The sequence below is a fragment of the Protopterus annectens genome, chromosome 10.part0 (genome assembly GCF_019279795.1).
Source record: "Protopterus annectens isolate FY-2018-M chromosome 10.part0, PAN1.0, whole genome shotgun sequence".
In the NCBI taxonomy this organism is placed as follows: Eukaryota; Metazoa; Chordata; order Ceratodontiformes; family Protopteridae; genus Protopterus; species Protopterus annectens.
The window spans coordinates 1,126,323,267-1,126,344,591 of record NC_056744.1 but is presented as its reverse complement, the minus strand read 5'-3'; the positions used below and the strand labels follow the sequence as shown (position 1 = coordinate 1,126,344,591).

General features: G+C 39.0%; 1 protein-coding gene across 1 annotated transcript in view; it reads left to right on the top strand.

Moving 5' to 3' along the window:
• PIGK (phosphatidylinositol glycan anchor biosynthesis class K) overlaps positions 1–21,325 on the top strand; it is a 585,228-nt gene that overhangs the window by 170,756 nt on the left and 393,147 nt on the right. Inside the window, exon 5 of the mRNA XM_044086844.1 lies at positions 13,554–13,726. Coding sequence (XP_043942779.1) covers positions 13,554–13,726 — 173 coding nt within the window. The remainder of the gene's footprint in view (positions 1–13,553; positions 13,727–21,325) is intronic.

Sequence of the window (21,325 nt, the reverse complement as noted above, 5' to 3'; positions counted from 1 at the left end):
GTTTGCATACGGAGAGGTACCCAGGGAATCCACAAGTTTTTCACACTTTGAGTTGCTGTATGGGCATAGGGTGACGGGGCCCTTGGATTTGATTCATGATGAGTGGGAGGGTGTGTGTGAATCCCACAAGGAGTTTATTGTGGCATATGTCCTAAACCTCAGGAAAAGGCTTAGGGAGCTCATGTGCTTGGCTCTGGAGAACCAGACAGGAGCCCAACATCAGAAACAGGTCTGTATGACAGGAATGCTGGAGCCTTAGAGTATGCTGTGGGACAGCAGGTTATGGTGTTCATTCCTGTCAGACACAATAAGCTGCAGGTAGTTTGGGAAGGATCCTTCAAAGTGGTAAGGAAGGTCAGTGATGTTAACTTTGTGATAGAACTACAAGGAAGAGGCAGGGGCACAAACTGTACCATGTTAACACGATCAAGCCTTACTATGATAGGGAGGCCCTTGTGCTAAGTATTTACAGTGGGTGGCAGGAGGAGTCTGAGGGGGATCTGGTGACTGAACTCCTCAGTGAGGCTCGGACTGATACCTCAGTGAAAGGGGTAGCAATGTCCCAGCAGCTATCCCCTACTCAGGTTTGAGAAATTTGAGCAGTTTTGCAGGAGTTTGGGGACATTTTCACTGGGAAACCTGGATGCACCCACCTAGAGCAGCACAGTAGTGGGGTCAACAGTGCCAATGCAGATGGGTTATCTTGACAGGGTATGGGTTAATGTGCTCCCAGAAAGGCTAATTCTTCTCAAGCAATGTTTCTCCAGGATCACTTGAGAATCTTGCTCGAGTCTTCAAAGGAGGGAAAGATGAAGAAAACAGTGTCATCACTGAACATTTATTTTTTAGACATTACAGTGTTTAAGGAAAATACAAATGTTTTGGGCACCTGATTATATAAGAAACCAGCTAAGCGGAATGCATATTTACATCGTGATAGTGTACACCCACAGTATGTGTTTGATAGTATAGTTAAACATGAACTCTGTAGGTAGCCAAGTTAAACACAGTTGATGAAAATATGTGCATACAATTAAATAATACCAGTAAAGATTTTCTGAATAGAGAATACAATAAGAGAAAAGTGCAAAATATATGTAAGGAGCTTAAAAATGTAGGTCCACTACAGCTAAACCTGCTTTATTAGAGAATACTCAATATGAAGTAGTTACTACATGTAAAAATGAGATGTTTGCTTACATACAACCGAAACATGATTAATGTAAAAGAAATTATTATGAAACACTGGCACATATTACAAGATATACCAGAGTTACAAATGGTTGTTGAGGATAGACTGTATTTTGGTTATAGGAAGAATCAAAGTTTGAAACAGATGTTATGTTATAAGGAGCAAACACTTCTGCATAGAAAGACACAATCTAATAAGAGGAGAACCTCTGAATGTGGTAGATGTACTTTCTGTAGTTTTATATTTAATTATAAGACTTTTATCTATCCTGTTTCTATGATCTACAGCTTGAACGCATGTGGAAATTGCAAAACTCAAGATGTTTATTTGGCTAGATGTGTTTAATGTCGAGCATATTATGTGGGGGAAACAAGTAAAAGATTAAAATACTGCATTTGCAATCACATTTCTGAGATTAGAAGAGGAAGTACTTACAAATGTGCTATTTAAATATATTAAAGATAAGGGACCTGAACATAGTTTTAAGTTTTCTGTTTTGAAAGTTATTATTAATAGTTTATGTTGGGGAAGTGTTATTGATCAAACTGAAAAAGAAGAGTTTAATTAGATTTAACATCTATGAGAGCATATTGCACCTGGCCTAAATGGCTATGTTTCTTTAAAACGTTTATTAAAGAAATACCAGAAATTAGCCTAATTATCCGATCATGTGATTATGCTTTTGTATAAGTACAGACACTGTTACCTGTCAGTATGCCTGAAGAAGCCTTATGCTAGGCAAATTTTTTTTTCTAACATTTTTAAGACTCCTGTAGTGAATAAACTTTATTTGCTAATTAACTGCTCAAGGTTCCAGTGACTTCTGTTTGTTTTATATGATGTGAAGTAGTATCAGCTATACCAGAGAGAGAGAGAGAGCAGGGCAGTGCATATGTAACATATGCCAGCATAGCTAGCTGGAGTTTTGTAAAGAATTAGGTGTCATTTATATATCAAACTGGTTTGTATAGATCCTTGTGTTAAAATGTGTTTGTAAAGTTGCTTGTGTTAAAAATGCAACTGTGGGTCCTGCTGGACAGAAAAAAAATATACATGTATGTCAAGAGTGTATTATAACTGATGAAATGTATGCATGTTAACAGAGGATGCTAGAAGAGAAGGTGTTAAGCTCAGCCCAGCTAACCTTTAGAAAAATAACCTGACATTAAATGACTTGGGTTAGACCATAAAGATTTTATCTTACAGGCCTGAATGCAGCAGAGACTCAGTGTATGTGCTGGGATCCTGCTCTTTTGTCCTTAGTGGTAAACTAATTGCTAACCTGGGGTGCCAGAGAATGACTGGTTAGTCTCTGCGGTGAGAATGAAAGGGTTGGAATTGTTTTACAATCTCCAGATGCTGGAATAAACCTTGGCAAAGTTCTAGGTGTGTGTTGTGACACATCTGTGCTAGATCCTGGCTCAGCTTGTAATTAGGGGATGGTATGGGAATGGGAAGCACAAAATCAGGTAACCAGATGTGATGTCATCCTGTAGCCAGCATTGAAATTGTATTTAGATATTAGTGTGAGATGTGGTAGTGACAGCACTCTGTTTTGGAACTGACAAGACCACTCACCCACTTCATCTTGTCTTGCTTAAGTAACTTAACTAGGGAACAGTAATTATTCCTGTATTATTCAAATAGCCTGTTTGAATTATGTTAGAAGCTTTGAAACTGACCTAACTCTAGTCACGACTTTTTGATGGTGTGCCTTAATTTTGTTAACTTTATCACCAGGTTTTATTATTATTACTATTTTTTATTACTACGTTTTCTTATTTTTATTCATTGTGTTTATTAACAATATGTCTCATTGCTTATGTTTTATGTGGAGCTTTTCTCCCCGGGTCTTCTACTGAAAATGGAAATATATCCAGCTAGACTAGCCCGGTCAACAAATGTAAAATAAATAAAATAAAATAAAATTCAGTCAGTTAGGAAAACATAATGAAATTAGCTAAAAGTATTTTTTTTTTTGTATCTGTCTGAGTCTTCCCTTCCTTGTTATTGTTGTATTTCATGTGAATTGAAATTATGGTGTTTATTATAAGTAGATATTCAGTATTTTTCATGTTTTCTATTTTATTTATTGTTGAAGATGTCTGTACCTTTCATTGTGGCTGGTCTTTTAGAAAATATTTTAACCCTTGAGAGTAATTGCATTTATTTGGTGACCCTATGGCTTCATGCTCCTAAAAGTCTTGCTGATTGGTTAACACTGCCATTTGTGAGTATTAATTTTACAAAGAGTAATTGGGTACTCTGGTAAGAGCCTTAAAGTATCTCAAAGTAAGTGTGTGTGTGTGTGTGTGTGTGTGTGTGTGTGTGTGTGTGTGTGTGTGTGTGTGTGTGTGTGTGTGTGTGTGTGTGTCAGCTACTTGGAACAGGGATACAGAGCACTGATTTCTGCATAGAGAAAGGTGGAGTCTTATTTGGGGCCTGGAGAGGAAGTCCAGCCCCAGGTCTGGACTGTGCTCCCTGTGTGCTCTTAAGGGAAACTGTACTTGTTGCAGAGAGCTGCATCTGAAAATACTGTGTGCATCTATTTTTGTTGTAAGTGAACATTCCCCACCAGTGTCACTGTTGCGGATTGAGGCTCCTTGATTACTGGCCCAGAGGAGGGACATTGCAGGTATTATAACTGAGGGATTTGACAAATATCCATTAAGTAGAAACCCAGTTCTTATAATAACAGAGGCAGGATCTGCTCCCTTACCACATGTTATTATAAGTACTTTGCATTGGTGGACTGCTGTGGACTTTTTTTTTCTGTGCAGCAAATGGCATTGGCATTTGGGAAAGAAAGTCAGTGCCAATCAGTACCAGCAGCCAGCAGTTCACTCTGATCTCAAGCATGTCAGTAGAAGTGCCTAACTTTGGTCATGTTCCATAGTCTCTTCATCTGAAACAAACTGCACATCTCGTGGTATTTCCAGACAGAAAAATGCAATTTTAATATTAAAAATAGAACTCTTTTTACATTCAATAGCACTGAAATACAATCCCCTTTTCTTGATATGTTTGTTCAGTCCCACAGTATCAAACATTTGTCTAATGCTGTTGGATGGTATTGATTCCACCAGGGTCAAGTTAGTGAAATAAGGAAAGTCTTATCAGCAAATTCCAAAATATGGTCACATCAGCCTGAGGGCAGAGAGGCAAGGTATCTATCTGTTCTGTGGTACTGATGACTAGAGGACAAGAAGGGATTCAGGCCCCTGACATAATTGATTATTGTTCCTTCAGTGCTAGGGCATGTGATTAACCATTGCCAGAAGATGACGGCTCTCAGCACCTGATCTGCAGCTTGATATACGATCTTTGCTCACCAGACAGTAAGATTTATATCATAAGACCAACTCTGGGAGAAATCAGGGGGCCTGTCTGGTGAAGGGATGCATGTTGGGTTGTGTACTAAGAAGTAATGGTGGTACCTGGTGTAGGCAGACAGGATGTGTGAGAATATGGCCACAGCATCACTGGCAGGTCAGATTTATTGTTAAAAGGTAATCTCCATGGTCTTCTAAGTGCATCTTTCCCATCTTCATGTCTTGACCACTTCAGAACATTATTTGTGTGTTACTTGTCCTTCTTTGTAAATAATGCACCAAGGTGCAAAAGCAGGTTGCCCACTACACTAGTATTGAATAGTTGAAGTACACAAAGTTGTGCCTTGGAAACTGAAATTGTAGTTTATTTAAAGAGTTTTAAAAAAAATCTAATCTGGAACTTTTTTTTGTTGTTTTACCTTCAAACTTAGTTGTTTTTGCATTGACACATAAAGAAATTCCAATCCCCAGGAGACCCTAGAAGTTGCCCATTCTTGATAGTGTTAGTACATTTGAATAATGGCACCAGCGGCTTTCTTTGCAAACTGAACACAGGTACATTTTCAGCAGAGGCCCTGAGCAAAAGGCTCCACATTTACAACAGAACAATTGTACAAAATTTTCACAACATTACACCAGAGAAGTAACACATGGATGCAGAGTAATACATGCAGACATGATTTGAAAATGGAAAATAGTCATTCTTCCCAGCCTCACCCAAGTCCATACCCCATTTCTATTCATATGCCTTCAGTTCTCCAAGTTACATTGCTTAGTGTTTACTCCACCAGAATCACTGTACTTGGAAAAACAAAGTGCCTCCTACCTTTATCAAATCCATGTATTCCACCGTGGAGTTGTGTGATAAAATGCAGTTTTCTGTGATAACTTTAGAATCACCCCTTGTGATGAAACTGCATGATTACAATGTCTTAGCTTATGAGACTGTGTCCTGAGAGGAATATTCTGAAGATGTATCCCTAATTTATTACAGACATTCGTGTTAAGGTATACACCTTCTGTTCTTGCTCAAAACCAGTCTAAACTATATGCTAAATGTTAAAAAGTACCCTTTCACAAGTACCTTTTCATTCCTTATACCTCTTTAGTTTCCCTTCTTCATTTATTTCCTTCGTACTATCTAGTTCTCTTCCCTGATTTTCTTTGTGAATGTACCATAAGCCTGTTTTTCCCTCACTTCATAATGTAATTCCTATTTGTATTAGACTTTCTGTTTAATTTCTCTACAAACTGTCTAAAATTTCTCTAAATATTAAATAATAGTAACATACCTTGTATCAGTTCTTAACCTATGTTTTTATATTATGTTTGATTTGTTATAATTATATAAACTGCAGATGCTTTTGTTTTATTTTTGAAGATTAGAAAATTGTTAAAATGTTTTGCAATAATTTTGAGTTTTTCTCCCTGGTCTCCTCTGAAAATGGGCTTCTACTCAGTCTGACTGTCCTGGTAATCAAATGTCAATAAATAAATTTAGTTTATTGAATGTCTGCTCAAAAAATTTCCAGTATTTAGTATTTCAGGCATTTGTTTTGTGCAGCATTTTGTTTCACAATGCCTGGTTCTTCAATTAAGTCCCAGAGATGCTTTTTGAGTTTGTATAGTACATTCCGTGAGTGAGTGATTGTATGTATATGTGTGTGTGTGTGTGTGTGTGTGTGTGTGTGTGTGTGTGTGTGTGTGTGTGTGTGTGTGTGTGTGTGTGTGTGTGTGTGTGTGTGCATAAGGCGCAAGGCGTGTGTGTGTGTGTGTGTGTGTGAGAGCAGCCCGCTCAATATATGTCATGGGGTAGTTTCTTTCGCCTAACGAGTACAGGAATAGGCTTCTGCATCCTTATGGAATTGAATTAGATAAAGCAGGTATCACAGTATAAATGAGTATGTCCAAATAAGTATGCTGAACATAATTTGATAAAAATGTAATCTCACATCTTTAACATTCTTTACTGTTTTGAAACTCATCACACACACAGCTGACTTTACCTATGTGACAGCTGTCACATTCACACTTTGTATCTTTCATGGATGTAAGATGAACAGTTGTGCTTGCCACTATCGTGCCTGGGAGGGTCAAACCCACTTAGCAATGCTACCTTTCATGCCTAGGTGAACGAACAGCCCTCTTACTCTTTCTTCCAGTATTTTAGGCTTTTCTTCATTTAATGAAAATATATTTTCTGTAAACTGTGCTATGGCTATGTAGAAAGGCATTACCTGTAACTTGTTTGCAAGTTCGTGGCTGACAGTCTACAACTTTAGTATTCTCTGTTTGTCTCATGCCTTTTGTGAATCTGTGCATGTTTCTATACTTATGCTTCTGCATTTAATGGCTCATTACTGATGTGTATAGATATATATGTTTTGCAAATTTACTTCAAAATATGAGCATAAAAATTGTTAAAGGAAATTATCACCTGTTTTCTTTGATTAGAACATTTTGCCTCATCTATTTTTATTTACTGCCTTTTCTGTTTACCCACCTGTTTCATCCCTTCTTCAAATGCATCAATTAACTGCATCTTCAGATGCTGTACTTTATTATATTTACATATCCATGTCATAATTTAGAAACAGTAATTGCATCTGGACATTTAGTGCTGGCAAATGCTTGCTTTGATTTTTTTTTTTACAGACACATTGAACAGTGGAGTTGTTTTAAATATACGTGTATTCATTTTACATTTGTAATTAGTGCAAAACGGTAAAATAATTGCTGTTCTTTATTTTATACTTAATGTAGTAATTGTCAACATGTTTTTGTAGTTTCAGGTATGTCCAAGCAGTTTGTGTGTTTCTACTCCTGGACACCGAATTGATCTTTTCCAGAGAAATCCAGGAAGTGTACTTATCACAGACTTCTTTGGAAGTGTGAGAAAGGTGGAGATTACAACTGAGACCCTGAAACTTCATGCAGTCTCAGAAGATAAAAGTTTAAGGTAATGCAGTTGTAACTCTTTAGAGAAAAAAAATAAGTTACAAAACCTAGATAATTCATTACACAGTACAACAACTTTGTCAAGTTTAGTTTATATTGCTGAAGACTGTACAGTTTGCAGTTATAAAATAGTTAATGCCATTCTGGAAATCTTAGTTCCACAAACTTTAATTTGTCTACTTTGATAGTTAATTTTGGTAATTCTTGATTTTTTATCTTCCCAGACAATGTTTTAGAAACAAACTACTTCCTGTTGACCATGGGGGCAAGTCATACAACAATCACAAAGGCAGCCGGGGGGGGGGGGGGGTTGGGGAAATTGCTTTAGTCCCTAATCCTATACACATTTAACTAGCAGTGCTGTGGATAAGTATGAAATGGGCAACAGCAATGGGCTGCAAAGGACATAAGCCAGCGGAACAATCCCTGCTCACCACCCAGGAAGCACCATTGGTGGATTCACCATCACATCGCCACCAGGAAGCTGTGCAATGGTGATATACCCGAACATATGCATACACCCCTGAGAGAGGAGAGTCAACTCCACCCCTTCATTCTTCTCCCACCCTGTTCTTCTCTTCCAGTACTATGGCCACTAATCAGTCAGTCTCCTGGGTCATAGTCAGGTCTCCATCCTTCTGTGCAGTGGAGCAAGATACAGTGATCTATTCAAAATGGCTTTTGATTTCTGTTCCTGTCCTTTGTTGTGTTGGCTTGTGTGCAAGTATTAACACTTTATTTTTACAGCAAGATGAGTTTATATGCAAATGTGTCAAAAATCTAAATCATTTGGAATGTAGAAAACACTTTGAAGAGGCTGACTGAAGCCATGCTACATCAGTTAACATGGAAGATTTACTGCTGTCCATTAAGATAATGATTGATAGTCTGCAACAGCATAAAAATGGCAGTGATTGCTGGTTATTATTGAAATGTATAAAACATTGAAACATTCTTTTTCCTTTGTTTGGTCCCCTTGGACCTTATTTGTACTGGCTTGGTCCCCCACATCTACATTGAGTCTACTAACAATCTTCCTAAGCCATCTTCCTAACCCATACCCCTGGGCTTCATATTGCTGGAGCTAGTTATAAATTGGATCCTAAGGGCATCCTGGGTGCTTGGCTGTCCTATACTTCCATCCTTTTTTGTTTATGCCCTAGCCACTTTTTCTTTCCACCCCCACACACTCATTGACTGTGTCCAAGGAACACCCCCCACCATCAGTGGGTGCTTTCCCACCATGGAGCAGTTAAACATTATTTGTTCTTTAGTACAACTATAGCAAGCACAATCAACATTAAGAAGCTAGTTCACATTCTCAACATTTATTAGATTTTCAGTTTACTAATTACAGGCAGTAGCAGTTTGTGTCAGAGTTCCAAGACTATTGCGAAAGTATTCTCCTAAGCCTTCACTGAAAAGGGAGTTCTGAAAGCACCACTGAACCAGTGTGTTGACAGTCTCAGTTCTGTTTTACAATTTTATGCCATCACTGTTATTGCTTCTGTTCAGTGAAGAAAACAAACTGCAGGTCAGCACATTTGTGTATTCTTTGCTTGTAGTACTGTAAACACTGGAGAAGACAGTATGTGTACTAAGCAGAAGCAGCAGTGTAGCTGGTTAATTCATAAAAAGCAATAATATGTTAGAGTATTTATCTCTTTTCAGAAATGCTTATTTAAATTTAATGCCTCTAAAATAAAAAAATATTCATAAGTCAGATACTGCACAAATGAAAGAAAACTATACCTCTTATCTGTTGCCAGTAAAATGCAAATCTCTTCACCTATATATGCCTTTTTTGATTGTTGATGAAGAAAGCTGCTGCTGTTTTTGCCAGAAAACATTAAAGCATTTCTCAGTTTTGTTGTACAGTATTACACTGCCATTATTGCTGGTTCTAAAGAATAAGAAAAAAGTATGAATCGGCAGTTGTGTAGTTTTATGAATACTGCAACCCTAAATACATAATGAATTAGTTATGTTGATTGTAATAGTATGTAAAAGGTAAAGACCATTCAACACCTTTCAGAAACATTTGTTAAAATATTTCCTTTCTTAAAGACAGAACAAGTTTAAATCAGTTAGTACAAAGAAAAAAAAATATTCTACTGTAGACATGTTTTCATGCAATTTTAAAAAGGTGCTATAGGCTTTGTATCCATCAATGCTGCTACTGGTAATCCATGTTCTGCTTGTGTTGGCTGGAGTGTTGGGAGGTGTAGGATGGAGTGACTGATGGCAGCTCTTCTATCCCAAGATGGAGGGCTTGGAGGAGCCAAATGACAGTGCTGACCCTGGTGGCGACCAGTAACTTCACAGGTTTCAGGTGAAAAATAGACACTGAAGACATCCAGATGTCATTGCTTTAGCTGCTCTGGAATTAGGATTTTGGACCAACCCACACTTACGGCATTTGGCTTTTTCCTCACAACTCCTCCATTGGATCCATCACATCTGGGAATACCCAGCTAGGAAGGAACAATGAGGTGAATGAGGGTGATCTGGGGCTAGGAAAGCATGGAAAAGGGAGGTAGCTGGAGGCTGCATGGTGGGTACAAAAACAAAAAGCTTAAAAAGGTGCTGTTTCTGTGGCTTTGTCAGAAATTGGGGGGCATGTAACCTTCACAAGAAATAGCTAGAAACTTGCAAAAATTAAAGATGATGCACATTGTCTTGGCCCTAACATAACCTAGTTTGCTGTATTGATCCATCCAACATCTGTGTATCCCAAAATTAAAATAAAGGAATTGTAGTATACCACATCCAAATACTAATGGGGGCTACCAAATATAGAGAGGCATTAGTAGTCAGTGTTAGAAACTTGCAAGAACCAGTAACAATAATTTCCAGAGAGTGGTAAAACATTGCTGAGCAACCCTTTGAAGTTGGTGCCAAGATCTTCCCAAAATGTTGTCCAAGATAGTGTCCTACATACATTTGGCTACTTACAATCTCTGAATCAGAAAATATACAGAAGGTAGACACATAAACAAATCCAGCAAAATTAAAGGGTTAAATATGTTAAAAGCAGTAGACTATACAATTAGCTCCAAGATACAGCAAAACTGGTGGGCTAAATGTAACATGTTGTTTGAACAATTCATGAACCAGATGAAATTTAAGGTCTCAAAGCACAGAACAATAAAATGGCAATGAAATTGACTCTAAGGCAGTTAAAGTGACAGTACTAGCAATATTAGCATACTTCTTCAAGGGTATCACTTGATATTCTGTTTTAACAAAAGTCCACCAAAAATTCATATCCTTTAAATTGTTGTAAGGGTTGCTATTTTTTCCAGAAGTTGCTGTATCTTTACTGCCACCTTGTGGGGGCATCGCAGATCTCTGTGTACTGGCTGAATTTCTGATTCTAAGTGGCTTCTGTTGCTGGGCAGTGGTTTGCATATAATTTCTTATTCATGTCATCTTTTTTTTTTTTTTTTTTTTTTTTTTTTTTTGTTAAAAATAAGTCCTGTGATATATTCTGAAACATTAAAACAAGATCTGAAGAGCAACTCTCAGTTATTTCTGATAACTCTTTGCTGATGCGTGAGAGATATGCTTCTCATAGATATTGAATGTAGAGTTCATTTAAAATGTGTTCATTTAAATATAGGGGAATAGTAGCATCTTCATTCCAGTGAATACTGGACATGCAAAAGTAAGCTGCAGTACAGTTCATAGGTTCATAGATCCATAGGTAGGTATTCGCCACCCAAGAAAGTTATTTTCCTGGGCCACTGTCCAGAATAGACACAGAAGTGATCCCCGGTGTATTCTATTTTCCATCCACTCATCAAGATTTTCTCTTGAAGAGTGCTAATGAAGAACTTTTGCTTGACATAGATGGGTAGCTTGTTCCAGAATATAGGAAGTCTCTGGGACAGGAATGTATCCCTCCAGCGTGTCCTGTTTATTGTGGTGACAAGGTTTAGGTCCCTAGATGGTAGCTTGGAGGATTGGGATTTTTTAGGTGTAGCATGTCCAACAGCTCTGTTTGACATAGCTTTATATGTTAGGCAGAGATCACCTCGAGAAGGCAATATGCTACAGAGTAAAGCTGGAGTTTTTGAGGCGGTCATGTAGGGCATTTGTTTGAGGCCAGTAATCCTCTTTGTGAGGTACTTTGGCCTTCCAACTGCTGCAGATGTCTTGTGAGGTACATTCCAAAAGGGGCATTGTACTCTAGTGGGTCTAATGAGTGACGAGTAGAGGGTAACAATGACCTTTTTTTTCCTGGATGAGAACCCTTTTATGATGAGGTGTGCCACATAGAAGGACTTCCTTAGTACTGTGGTGATGTGACTATCAAAGGAGAGACTACTGTCCACCTGGGTCCCAAGGTCTCTTATCACGCATTCGGTGTTAAGTAGATTACTGCCTATGTGGTAGTTCATGGGTACAGAGTTTTTACCAAAGGGGATGACACTGCACTTTTTGGTATTGAGTTTGAGGCCATGGCTCTGACACCAGGCATCTGTCTCAGTGAGGCCTAGTTTGCAGTCATCTTAGCCTGTACTTCAGAGAAGTAGATACCAAACAGGAGAGTTCCACATACCTTGTATCAGTTCTTAACCTATGTTTTATATTATGTTTGATTTGTTATAATTATATAAACTGCAGATGCTTTTGTTTTATTTTTGAAGATTAGAAAATTGTTAAAATGTTTTGCAATAATTTTGAGTTTTTCTCCCTGGTCTCCTCTGAAAATGGGCTTCTACTCAGTCTGACTTTCCTGGTAATCAAATGTCAATAAATAAATTTAGTTTATTGAATGTCTGCTCAAAAAATTTCCAGTATTTAGTATTTCAGGCATTTGTTTTGTGCAGCATTTTGTTTCACAATGCCTGGTTCTTCAATTAAGTCCCAGAGATGCTTTTTGAGTTTGTATAGTACATTCCGTGAGTGAGTGATTGTATGTATATATGTGTGTGTGTGTGTGTGTGTGTGTGTGTGTGTGTGTGTGTGTGTGTGTGTGTGTGTGTGTGTGTGTGTGTGTGTGTGTGTGTGTGTGTGTGCGTGCGTGCGTGTGTGTGTGTGTGTGTGTGTGAGAGCGAGCCCGTCTTTCCGAATATATGTCATGGGGTAGTTTCTTCGCTTTTCCCCTAACGAGTACAGGAATAGGCTTCTGCATCCTTATGGAATTGAATTAGATAAAGCAGGTATCACAGTATAAATGAGTATGTCCAAATAAGTATGCTGAACATAATTTGATAAAAATGTAATCTCACATCTTTAACATTCTTTACTGTTTTGAAACTCATCACACACACAGCTGACTTTACCTATGTGACAGCTGTCACATTCACACTTTGTATCTTTCATGGATGTAAGATGAACAGTTGTGCTTGCCACTATCGTGCCTGGGAGGGTCAAACCCACTTAGCAATGCTACCTTTCATGCCTAGGTGAACGAACAGCCCTCTTACTCTTTCTTCCAGTATTTTAGGCTTTTCTTCATTTAATGAAAATATATTTTCTGTAAACTGTGCTATGGCTATGTAGAAAGGCATTACCTGTAACTTGTTTGCAAGTTCGTGGCTGACAGGCTACAACTTTAGTATGCTCTGTTTGTCTCATGCCTTTTGTGAATCTGTGCATGTTTCTATACTTATGCTTCTGCATTTAATGGCTCATTACTGATGTGTATAGATATATATGTTTTGCAAATTTACTTCAAAATATGAGCATAAAAATTGTTAAAGGAAATTATCACCTGTTTTCTTTGATTAGAACATTTTGCCTCATCTATTTTTATTTACTGCCTTTTCTGTTTACCCACCTGTTTCATCCCTTCTTCAAATGCATCACTCAACTGCATCTTCAGATGCTGTACTTTATTATATTTACATATCCATGTCATAATTTAGAAACAGTAATTGCATCTGGACATTTAGTGCTGGCAAATGCTTGCTTTGATTTTTTTTTTTACAGACACATTGAGCAGTGGAGTTGTTTTAAATATACGTGTATTCATTTTACATTTGTAATTAGTGCAAAACGGTAAAATAATTGCTGTTCTTTATTTTATACTTAATGTAGTAATTGTCAACATGTTTTTGTAGTTTCAGGTATGTCCAAGCAGTTTGTGTGTTTCTACTCCTGGACACCGAATCGATCTTTTCCAGAGAAATCCAGGAAGTGTACTTATCACAGACTTCTTTGGAAGTGTGAGAAAGGTGGAGATTACAACTGAGACCCTGAAACTTCATGCAGTCTCAGAAGATAAAAGTTTAAGGTAATGCAGTTGTAACTCTTTAGAGAAAAAAAATAAGTTACAAAACCTAGATAATTCATTACACAGTACAACAACTTTGTCAAGTTTAGTTTATATCGCTGAAGACTGTACAGTTTGCAGTTATAAAATAGTTAATGCCATTCTGGAAATCTTAGTTCCACAAACTTTAATTTGTCTACTTTGATAGTTAATTTTGGTAATTCTTGATTTTTTATCTTCCCAGACAATGTTTTAGAAACAAACTACTTCCTGTTGACCATGGGGGCAAGTCATACAACAATCACAAAGGCAGCCATGGGGGGGGGGGGGTTGGGGAAATTGCTTTAGTCCCTAATCCTATACACATTTAACTAGCAGTGCTGTGGATAAGTATGAAATGGGCAACAGCAATGGGCTGCAAAGGACATAAGCCAGCGGAACAATCCCTGCTCACCACCCAGGAAGCACCATTGGTGGATTCACCATCACATCGCCACCAGGGAAGCTGTGCAATGGTGATATACCCGAACATATGCATACACCCCTGAGAGAGGAGAGTCAACTCCACCCCTTCATTCTTCTCCCACCCTGTTCTTCTCTTCCAGTACTATGGCCACTAATCAGTCAGTCTCCTGGGTCATAGTCAGGTCTCCATCCTTCTGTGCAGTGGAGCAAGATACAGTGATCTATTCAAAATGGCTTTTGATTTCTGTTCCTGTCCTTTGTTGTGTTGGCTTGTGTGCAAGTATTAACACTTTATTTTTACAGCAAGATGAGTTTATATGCAAATGTGTCAAAAATCTAAATCATTTGGAATGTAGAAAACACTTTGAAGAGGCTGACTGAAGCCATGCCACATCAGTTAACATGGAAGATTTACTGCTGTCCATTAAGATAATGATTGATAGTCTGCAACAGCATAAAAATGGCAGTGATTGCTGGTTATTATTGAAATGTATAAAACATTGAAACATTCTTTTTCCTTTGTTTGGTCCCCTTGGACCTTATTTGTACTGGCTTGGTCCCCCACATCTACATTGAGTCTACTAACAATCTTCCTAAGCCATCTTCCTAACCCATACCCCTGGGCTTCATATTGCTGGAGCTAGTTATAAATTGGATCCTAAGGGCATCCTGGGTGCTTGGCTGTCCTATACTTCCATCCTTTTTTGTTTATGCCCTAGCCACTTCTTTTTCTCCACCCCCACACACTCATTGACTGTGTCCAAGGAACACCCCCCACCATCAGTGGGTGCTTTCCCACCATGGAGCAGTTAAACATTATTTGTTCTTTAGTACAACTATAGCAAGCACAATCAACATTAAGAAGCTAGTTCACATTCTCAACATTTATTAGATTTTCAGTTTACTAATTACAGGCAGTAGCAGTTTGTGTCAGAGTTCCAAGACTATTGCGAAAGTATTCTCCTAAGCCTTCACTGAAAAGGGAGTTCTGAAAGCACCACTGAACCAGTGTGTTGACAGTCTCAGTTCTGTTTTACAATTTTATGCCATCACTGTTATTGCTTCTGTTCAGTGAAGAAAACAAACTGCAGGTCAGCACATTTGTGTATTCTTTGCTTGTAGTACTGTAAACACTGGAGAAGACAGTATGTGTACTGCGAGAAGCAGCAGTGTAGCTGGTTAATTCATAAAAAGCAATAATATGTTAGAGTATTTATCTCTTTTCAGAAATGCTTATTTAAATTTAATGCCTCTAAAATAAAAAAATATTCATAAGTCAGATACTGCACAAATGAAAGAAAACTATACCTCTTATCTGTTGCCAGTAAAAATGCAAATCTCTTCACCTATATATGCCTTTTTGATTGTTGATGAAGAAAGCTGCTGCTGTTTTTGCCAGAAAACATTAAAGCATTTCTCAGTTTTGTTGTACAGTATTACACTGCCATTATTGCTGGTTCTAAAGAATAAGAAAAAAGTATGAATCGGCAATTGTGTAGTTTTATGAATACTGCAACCCTAAATACATAATGAATTAGTTATGTTGATTGTAATAGTATGTAAAAGGTAACAGTGCAGGTTGGTTCATGAGGAAGGAGTATGCCAAAGACCATTCAACACCTTTCAGAAACATTTGTTAAAATATTTCCTTTCTTAAAGACAGAACAAGTTTAAATCAGTTAGTACAAAGAAAAAAAATATTCTACTGTAGACATGTTTTCATGCAATTTTAAAAAGGTGCTATAGGCTTTGTATCCATCAATGCTGCTACTGGTAATCCATGTTCTGCTTGTGTTGGCTGGAGTGTTGGGAGGTGTAGGATGGAGTGACTGATGGCAGCTCTTCTATCCCAAGATGGAGGGCTTGGAGGAGCCAAATGACAGTGCTGACCCTGGTGGTGACCAGTAACTTCACAGGTTTCAGGTGAAAAAATAGACACTGAAGACATCCAGATGTCATTGCTTTAGCTGCTCCTGGAATTAGGGATTTTGACCAACCCACACTTATGGCATTTGGCTTTTTCCTCACAACTCCTCCATTGGATCCATCACATCTGGGAATACCCAGCTAGGAAGGAGCAATGAGGTGAATGAGGGTGATCTGGGGCTAGGAAAGCATGGAAAAGGGAGGTAGCTGGAGGCTGCATGGTGGGTACAAAAACAAAAAGCTTAAAAATGTGCTGTTTCTGTGGCTTTGTCAGAAATTGGGGGGCATGTAACCTTCACAAGAAATAGCTAGAAACTTGCAAAAATTAAAGATGATGCACATTGTCTTGGCCCTAACATAACCTAGTTTGCTGTATTGATCCATCCAACATCTGTGTATCCCAAAATTAAAATAAAGGAATTGTAGTATACCACAGCCAAATACTAATGGGGGGTACCAAATATAGAGAGGCATTAGTAGTCAGTGTTAGAAACTAGCAAGAACCAGTAACAATAATTTCCAGAGAGTGGTAAAACATTGCTGAGCAACCCTTTGAGAAGTTGTGCCAAGATCTTCCCAAAATGTTGTCCAAGATAGTGTCCTACATACATTTGGCTACTTACAATCTCTGAATCAGAAAATATACAGAAGGTAGACACATAAACAAATCCAGCAAAATTAAAGGGTTAAATATGTTAAAAGCAGTAGACTATACAATTAGCTCCAAGATACAGCAAAACTGGTGGGCTAAATGTAACATGTTGTTTGAACAATTCATGAACCAGATGAAATTTAAGGTCTCAAAGCACAGAACAATAAAATGGCAATGAAATTGACTCTAAGGCAGTTAAAGTGACAGTACTAGCAATATTAGCATACTTCTTCAAGGGGTATCACTTGATATTCTGTTTTAACAAAAAGTCCACCAAAAATTCATATCCTTTAAATTGTTGTAAGGGTTGCTATTTTTTTTTAAATCCAGAAGTTGCTGTATCTTTACTGCCACCTTGTGGGCATCGCAGATCTCTGTGTACTGGCTGAATTTCTGATTCTAAGTGGCGCTCTGTTGCTGGGCAGTGGTTTGCATATAATTTCTTATTCATGTCATCTTTTTTTTTTTTTTTTTTTTTGTTAAAAATAAGTCCTGTGATATATTCTGAAACATTAAAACAAGATCTGAAGAGCAACTCTCAGTTATTTCTGATAACTCTTTGCTGATGCGTGAGATATGCTTCTCATAGATATTGAATGTAGAGTTCATTTAAAATGTGTTCATTTAAATATAAGGGAATAGTAGCATCTTCATTCCAGTGAATACTGGACATGCAAAAGTAAGCTGCAGTACAGTTCATAGGTTCATAGATCCATAGGTAGGTACTAGGCTATCGGCCCCAGGGCCTACTTAAGCCTAGCCAGCAAGGTACCACAGTTTACGCCACCCAAGAAAGTTATTTTCCTGGGCCACTGTCCAGAATAGACACAGAAGTGATCCCCGGGTGTATTTCCTATTTCCCATCCACTCATCAAGATTTTTCTTGAAGAGTGCTAATGAAGAACTTTGCTTGACATAGATGGGTAGCTTGTTCCAGAATATAGGAAGTCTCTGGGACAGGAATGTATCCCTCCAGCGTGTCCTGTTTATTGTGGTGACAAGGTTTAGGTCCCTAGAGCGTGTAGCTTGGAGGGATTGGGATTTTTTTAGGTGTAGCATGTCCAACAGCTCTGGGTTTGACATAGCTTTATATGTTAGGCAGAGATCACCTCGGAGAAGGCAATATGCTACAGAGTAAAGCTGGAGTTTTTTGAGGCGGTCAGTGTAGGGCATTTGTTTGAGGCCAGTAATCCTCTTTGTGAGGTACTTCTTTGGCCTTTCCAACTGCTGCAGATGTCTTGTGAGGTACATTCCAAAAGGGGCATTGTACTCTCTAGTGGGTCTAATGAGTGACGAGTAGAGGGTAACAATGACCTTTTTTTTCCTGGATGAGAACCCTTTTATGATGAGGTGTGCCACATAGAAGGACTTCCTTAGTACTGTGGTGATGTGACTATCAAAGGAGAGACTACTGTCCACCTGGGTCCCAAGGTCTGTTATCACGCATTCGGTGTTAAGTAGATTGCTGCCTATGTGGTAGTTCATGGGTACAGAGTTTTTACCAAAGGGGATGACACTGCACTTTTTGGTATTGAGCTTGAGGCCATGGCTCTGACACCAGGCATCTGTCTCAGTGAGGCCCTTCTGTAGGACAGCCACATAATTCGGGGACTTGACTATGGCTCCTAGTTTGCAGTCATCTGCGAACTTCGTCAGTCAGAGGCCTTTTGTGTTAGCCTGTACTTCAGAGAAGTAGATACCAAACAGGAGAGTTCCCAGGGCGGTACCCTGTGGAACTCCACTTGTCACTGCCTTGAGGTCAGATTTGGAGTCTGCAACCTTTACAGTGTGGGTTCTGTCAGTGAGCCAGTTGGCAACCCATCTTGTGACGTAGGGATGTATACCTAGTTTAGTGAGTTTAGCTATAATTCCAGAATGAGGGATGGTGTTGAAAGCCTTGGCGAGGTCAAGATAGGCTATGGGAACCACCTTACCCTCATCTACGGCTTTGTTGACTGCCTCAAAGAAGTTGATCAGGTTCAGGAGGCATGATCTGCCTTTCACAAACCCGAACTGGGTGGGATCCAGAGTTTGGAGGTTACCAATGTCTTTGTTTATGAGTTCCATGAGGATGCATTCCATAGCCTTGCAGACCAGGCTCATCAGGCTAATAGGTCGATAGTTCCTGGGATCAGTGGTGGCTCCCCCTTTGTGGCATGGGATAACTGTTGCTGTGCATCATTCAGTGGGCACAAAGCCTGATGCGAGGCTATTATTGAACACTGTGCTTAAGTGGGGAGCCAGTTCGTTCTGAAGTTCATGTAAAACGCAGCCTGGGATGTTGTCCGGTCCCATGGATGCTGTGTTTTTGGCTTTAGAGAGTGCAACTTTTACCTGCGTAGTTGTGATTACAGGGACTCTGCATTCTTCCTGTATAGATATGGGCCCTTTAGGGGTGAGAGGGGGGTAAAGTTAGCTCTGAACCGATCTGCCAGGATGTTGGCAGTATCAGTTGGTTCTGTAATTTGTGTGCCTTTGTGCTGTAACTCAGAGCAGATCTGGGTATTGCCATCTAGATTCTTGACATAGCTATAGAATGCTTTGTGGTTGTCCTTGGATTTAGTGGCAATTTTGTTTTCATAGCTAGCTTAGGAGGATCTTATAAGGGATCTCATCTTCTTACTGAGGCTGACCAAGGAGCTCCTCCACTCATGGGATTTTACTCTCTTTGCAACAGTTTCTTCCTTAGTAAGAAAAACACTGGAACCACCACGAAATAAAACAGCAACTGATTTAATTAATAAAGGAAACGAGCGCTTTCACGCACATCAAACGTGCGCTTCATCAGGTTACAAACAACATAACTTCTCTCCATCCTTATATACACTATAAATCACATAATGATAAAACAATTAAACAATAAAAATTAAACAATTAGGCATAACATATTAAATAGATAGGAAGTCTTGACCAAATTAGGCAATGTTAAAACACTGACACCTAGGTGTCTGTTACTATAAAACACCACAATTCAATATGTTAAGTGCAAATCTGCAAGACATAGAGGCTTAGTAAGGGTGTACTACCATATCTCCACTTTGTTGTATTAGGAGACATATCCTAATCATAACAAGTAAGTATTAGATATATACAGTCATTCTATCACTATGATGGATCACAAAGAAAATTCCAATATGAAAAGTGCATAAAAATGCAAATAGTCCTGTATTAAAAATATGTATTAAACCCATCCTAAATAAAACAAAAAGGAAAGGAGGGAGAGATATGGATCTCATCTTCTTACTGAGGCTGACCAAGGAGCTCCTCCACTCATGGGATTTTACTCTCTTTGCAACAGTTTCTTCCTTCTGTTGTACAGTTTGTTTATGGCATGGGACCACCAGACTGGCTTCCTTTTTTTGGAGGATAGCGTCTTGGTTCTGTTTGGGATAGCACAATCCATGCACTCGTGTAAATGCTTATAGAGTGCATTTGTGTAGGATTCAGCAGTTGTAACTGTATTGTCCATCTGCATGGGTGTCATGAAGTTCACCACATCTGTCTTAAGAAGCATGAAGTTGGCTTTGGAGAAATGTTTTACTGTGGTTTCCTTGATGGGGAGTGGAGGCGGGATGTGGATATCAAGGGTGATAACCTTATGGTCAGATCGGACCAACGAGGAGTTGACTTCAGGTGTGGAACACCAGTCACTCATGTTGGTAATGACTAGGTCTAGGATATTGTTGCCCTTGGTGGGGGTGTGGATAAGTTGATCTAGGGCATTGGAGTTTATGAATTCCAGAAAGCGTTGAGCTAAGGAGTTGGTACATGAGTAGTTTTCCCAGTTAATGGTGGGGTAGTTGAAGTCGCCCATTATTAGGGTGTTTGGTTGAACCCTAATATTTTCCAGTACATCAAGAAAAGAGGAGTGGGAATCCTAGCGCATGGTGGGGGATCTGTAGCAAGCTACAATTTGGATTGCAGTTTTGCCCAGAGTTAGTTGCACTTGGATAACCTCAGATGCATTATGCTGAGCAAGTAGCCTGGAGGTGTGGATATCCTTAATGAATATGGACACACCTCTGCCTTTAGTGTTTCGGTCCAGGTTACATGGCCGAAAAGTGTGGTATGAGTTATAGCCTGGTAGTGCAGGGGTGCTCTCTGGTGCCTTGAACCAGGTCTTGGTCACTGCACAGATATCGATGTTCTGCATTTTAAGGAGTGCCTCGAGTGAGTGCATTTTGAGATTTAGACTTCTAGCATTGAGTAGCATTACCTTCAGTTTTTGTTTGCCTGTTCCTGTTATGGTGGTGAATTTGTTATTTGAACCCTGCCTAAAAAAGGCACTATAGGAGCAGCAAGAGCCTTAGCCAGTATCCGGAATCCCAGGAGCGACAGGTGTAGGCCATCTGTGGCAAAGCATCGTGGTCTGTCGACCATGTCATCCCAAGCAGACAGATACTGGATCCCCTTAGAATGACACCAGAAGTTTAACCAATTGTTGAAGTCAATCATTTTGTCCTTGTACTGCGGTATCATTTTGGGTGATGGCAGAATGCTACTCAGGGCTAGGGTCATACCTGCCTGGGCTACAAAATCGGAGAGCTCTTCCATGTCTCTTTTCATGTAGTCCAGGG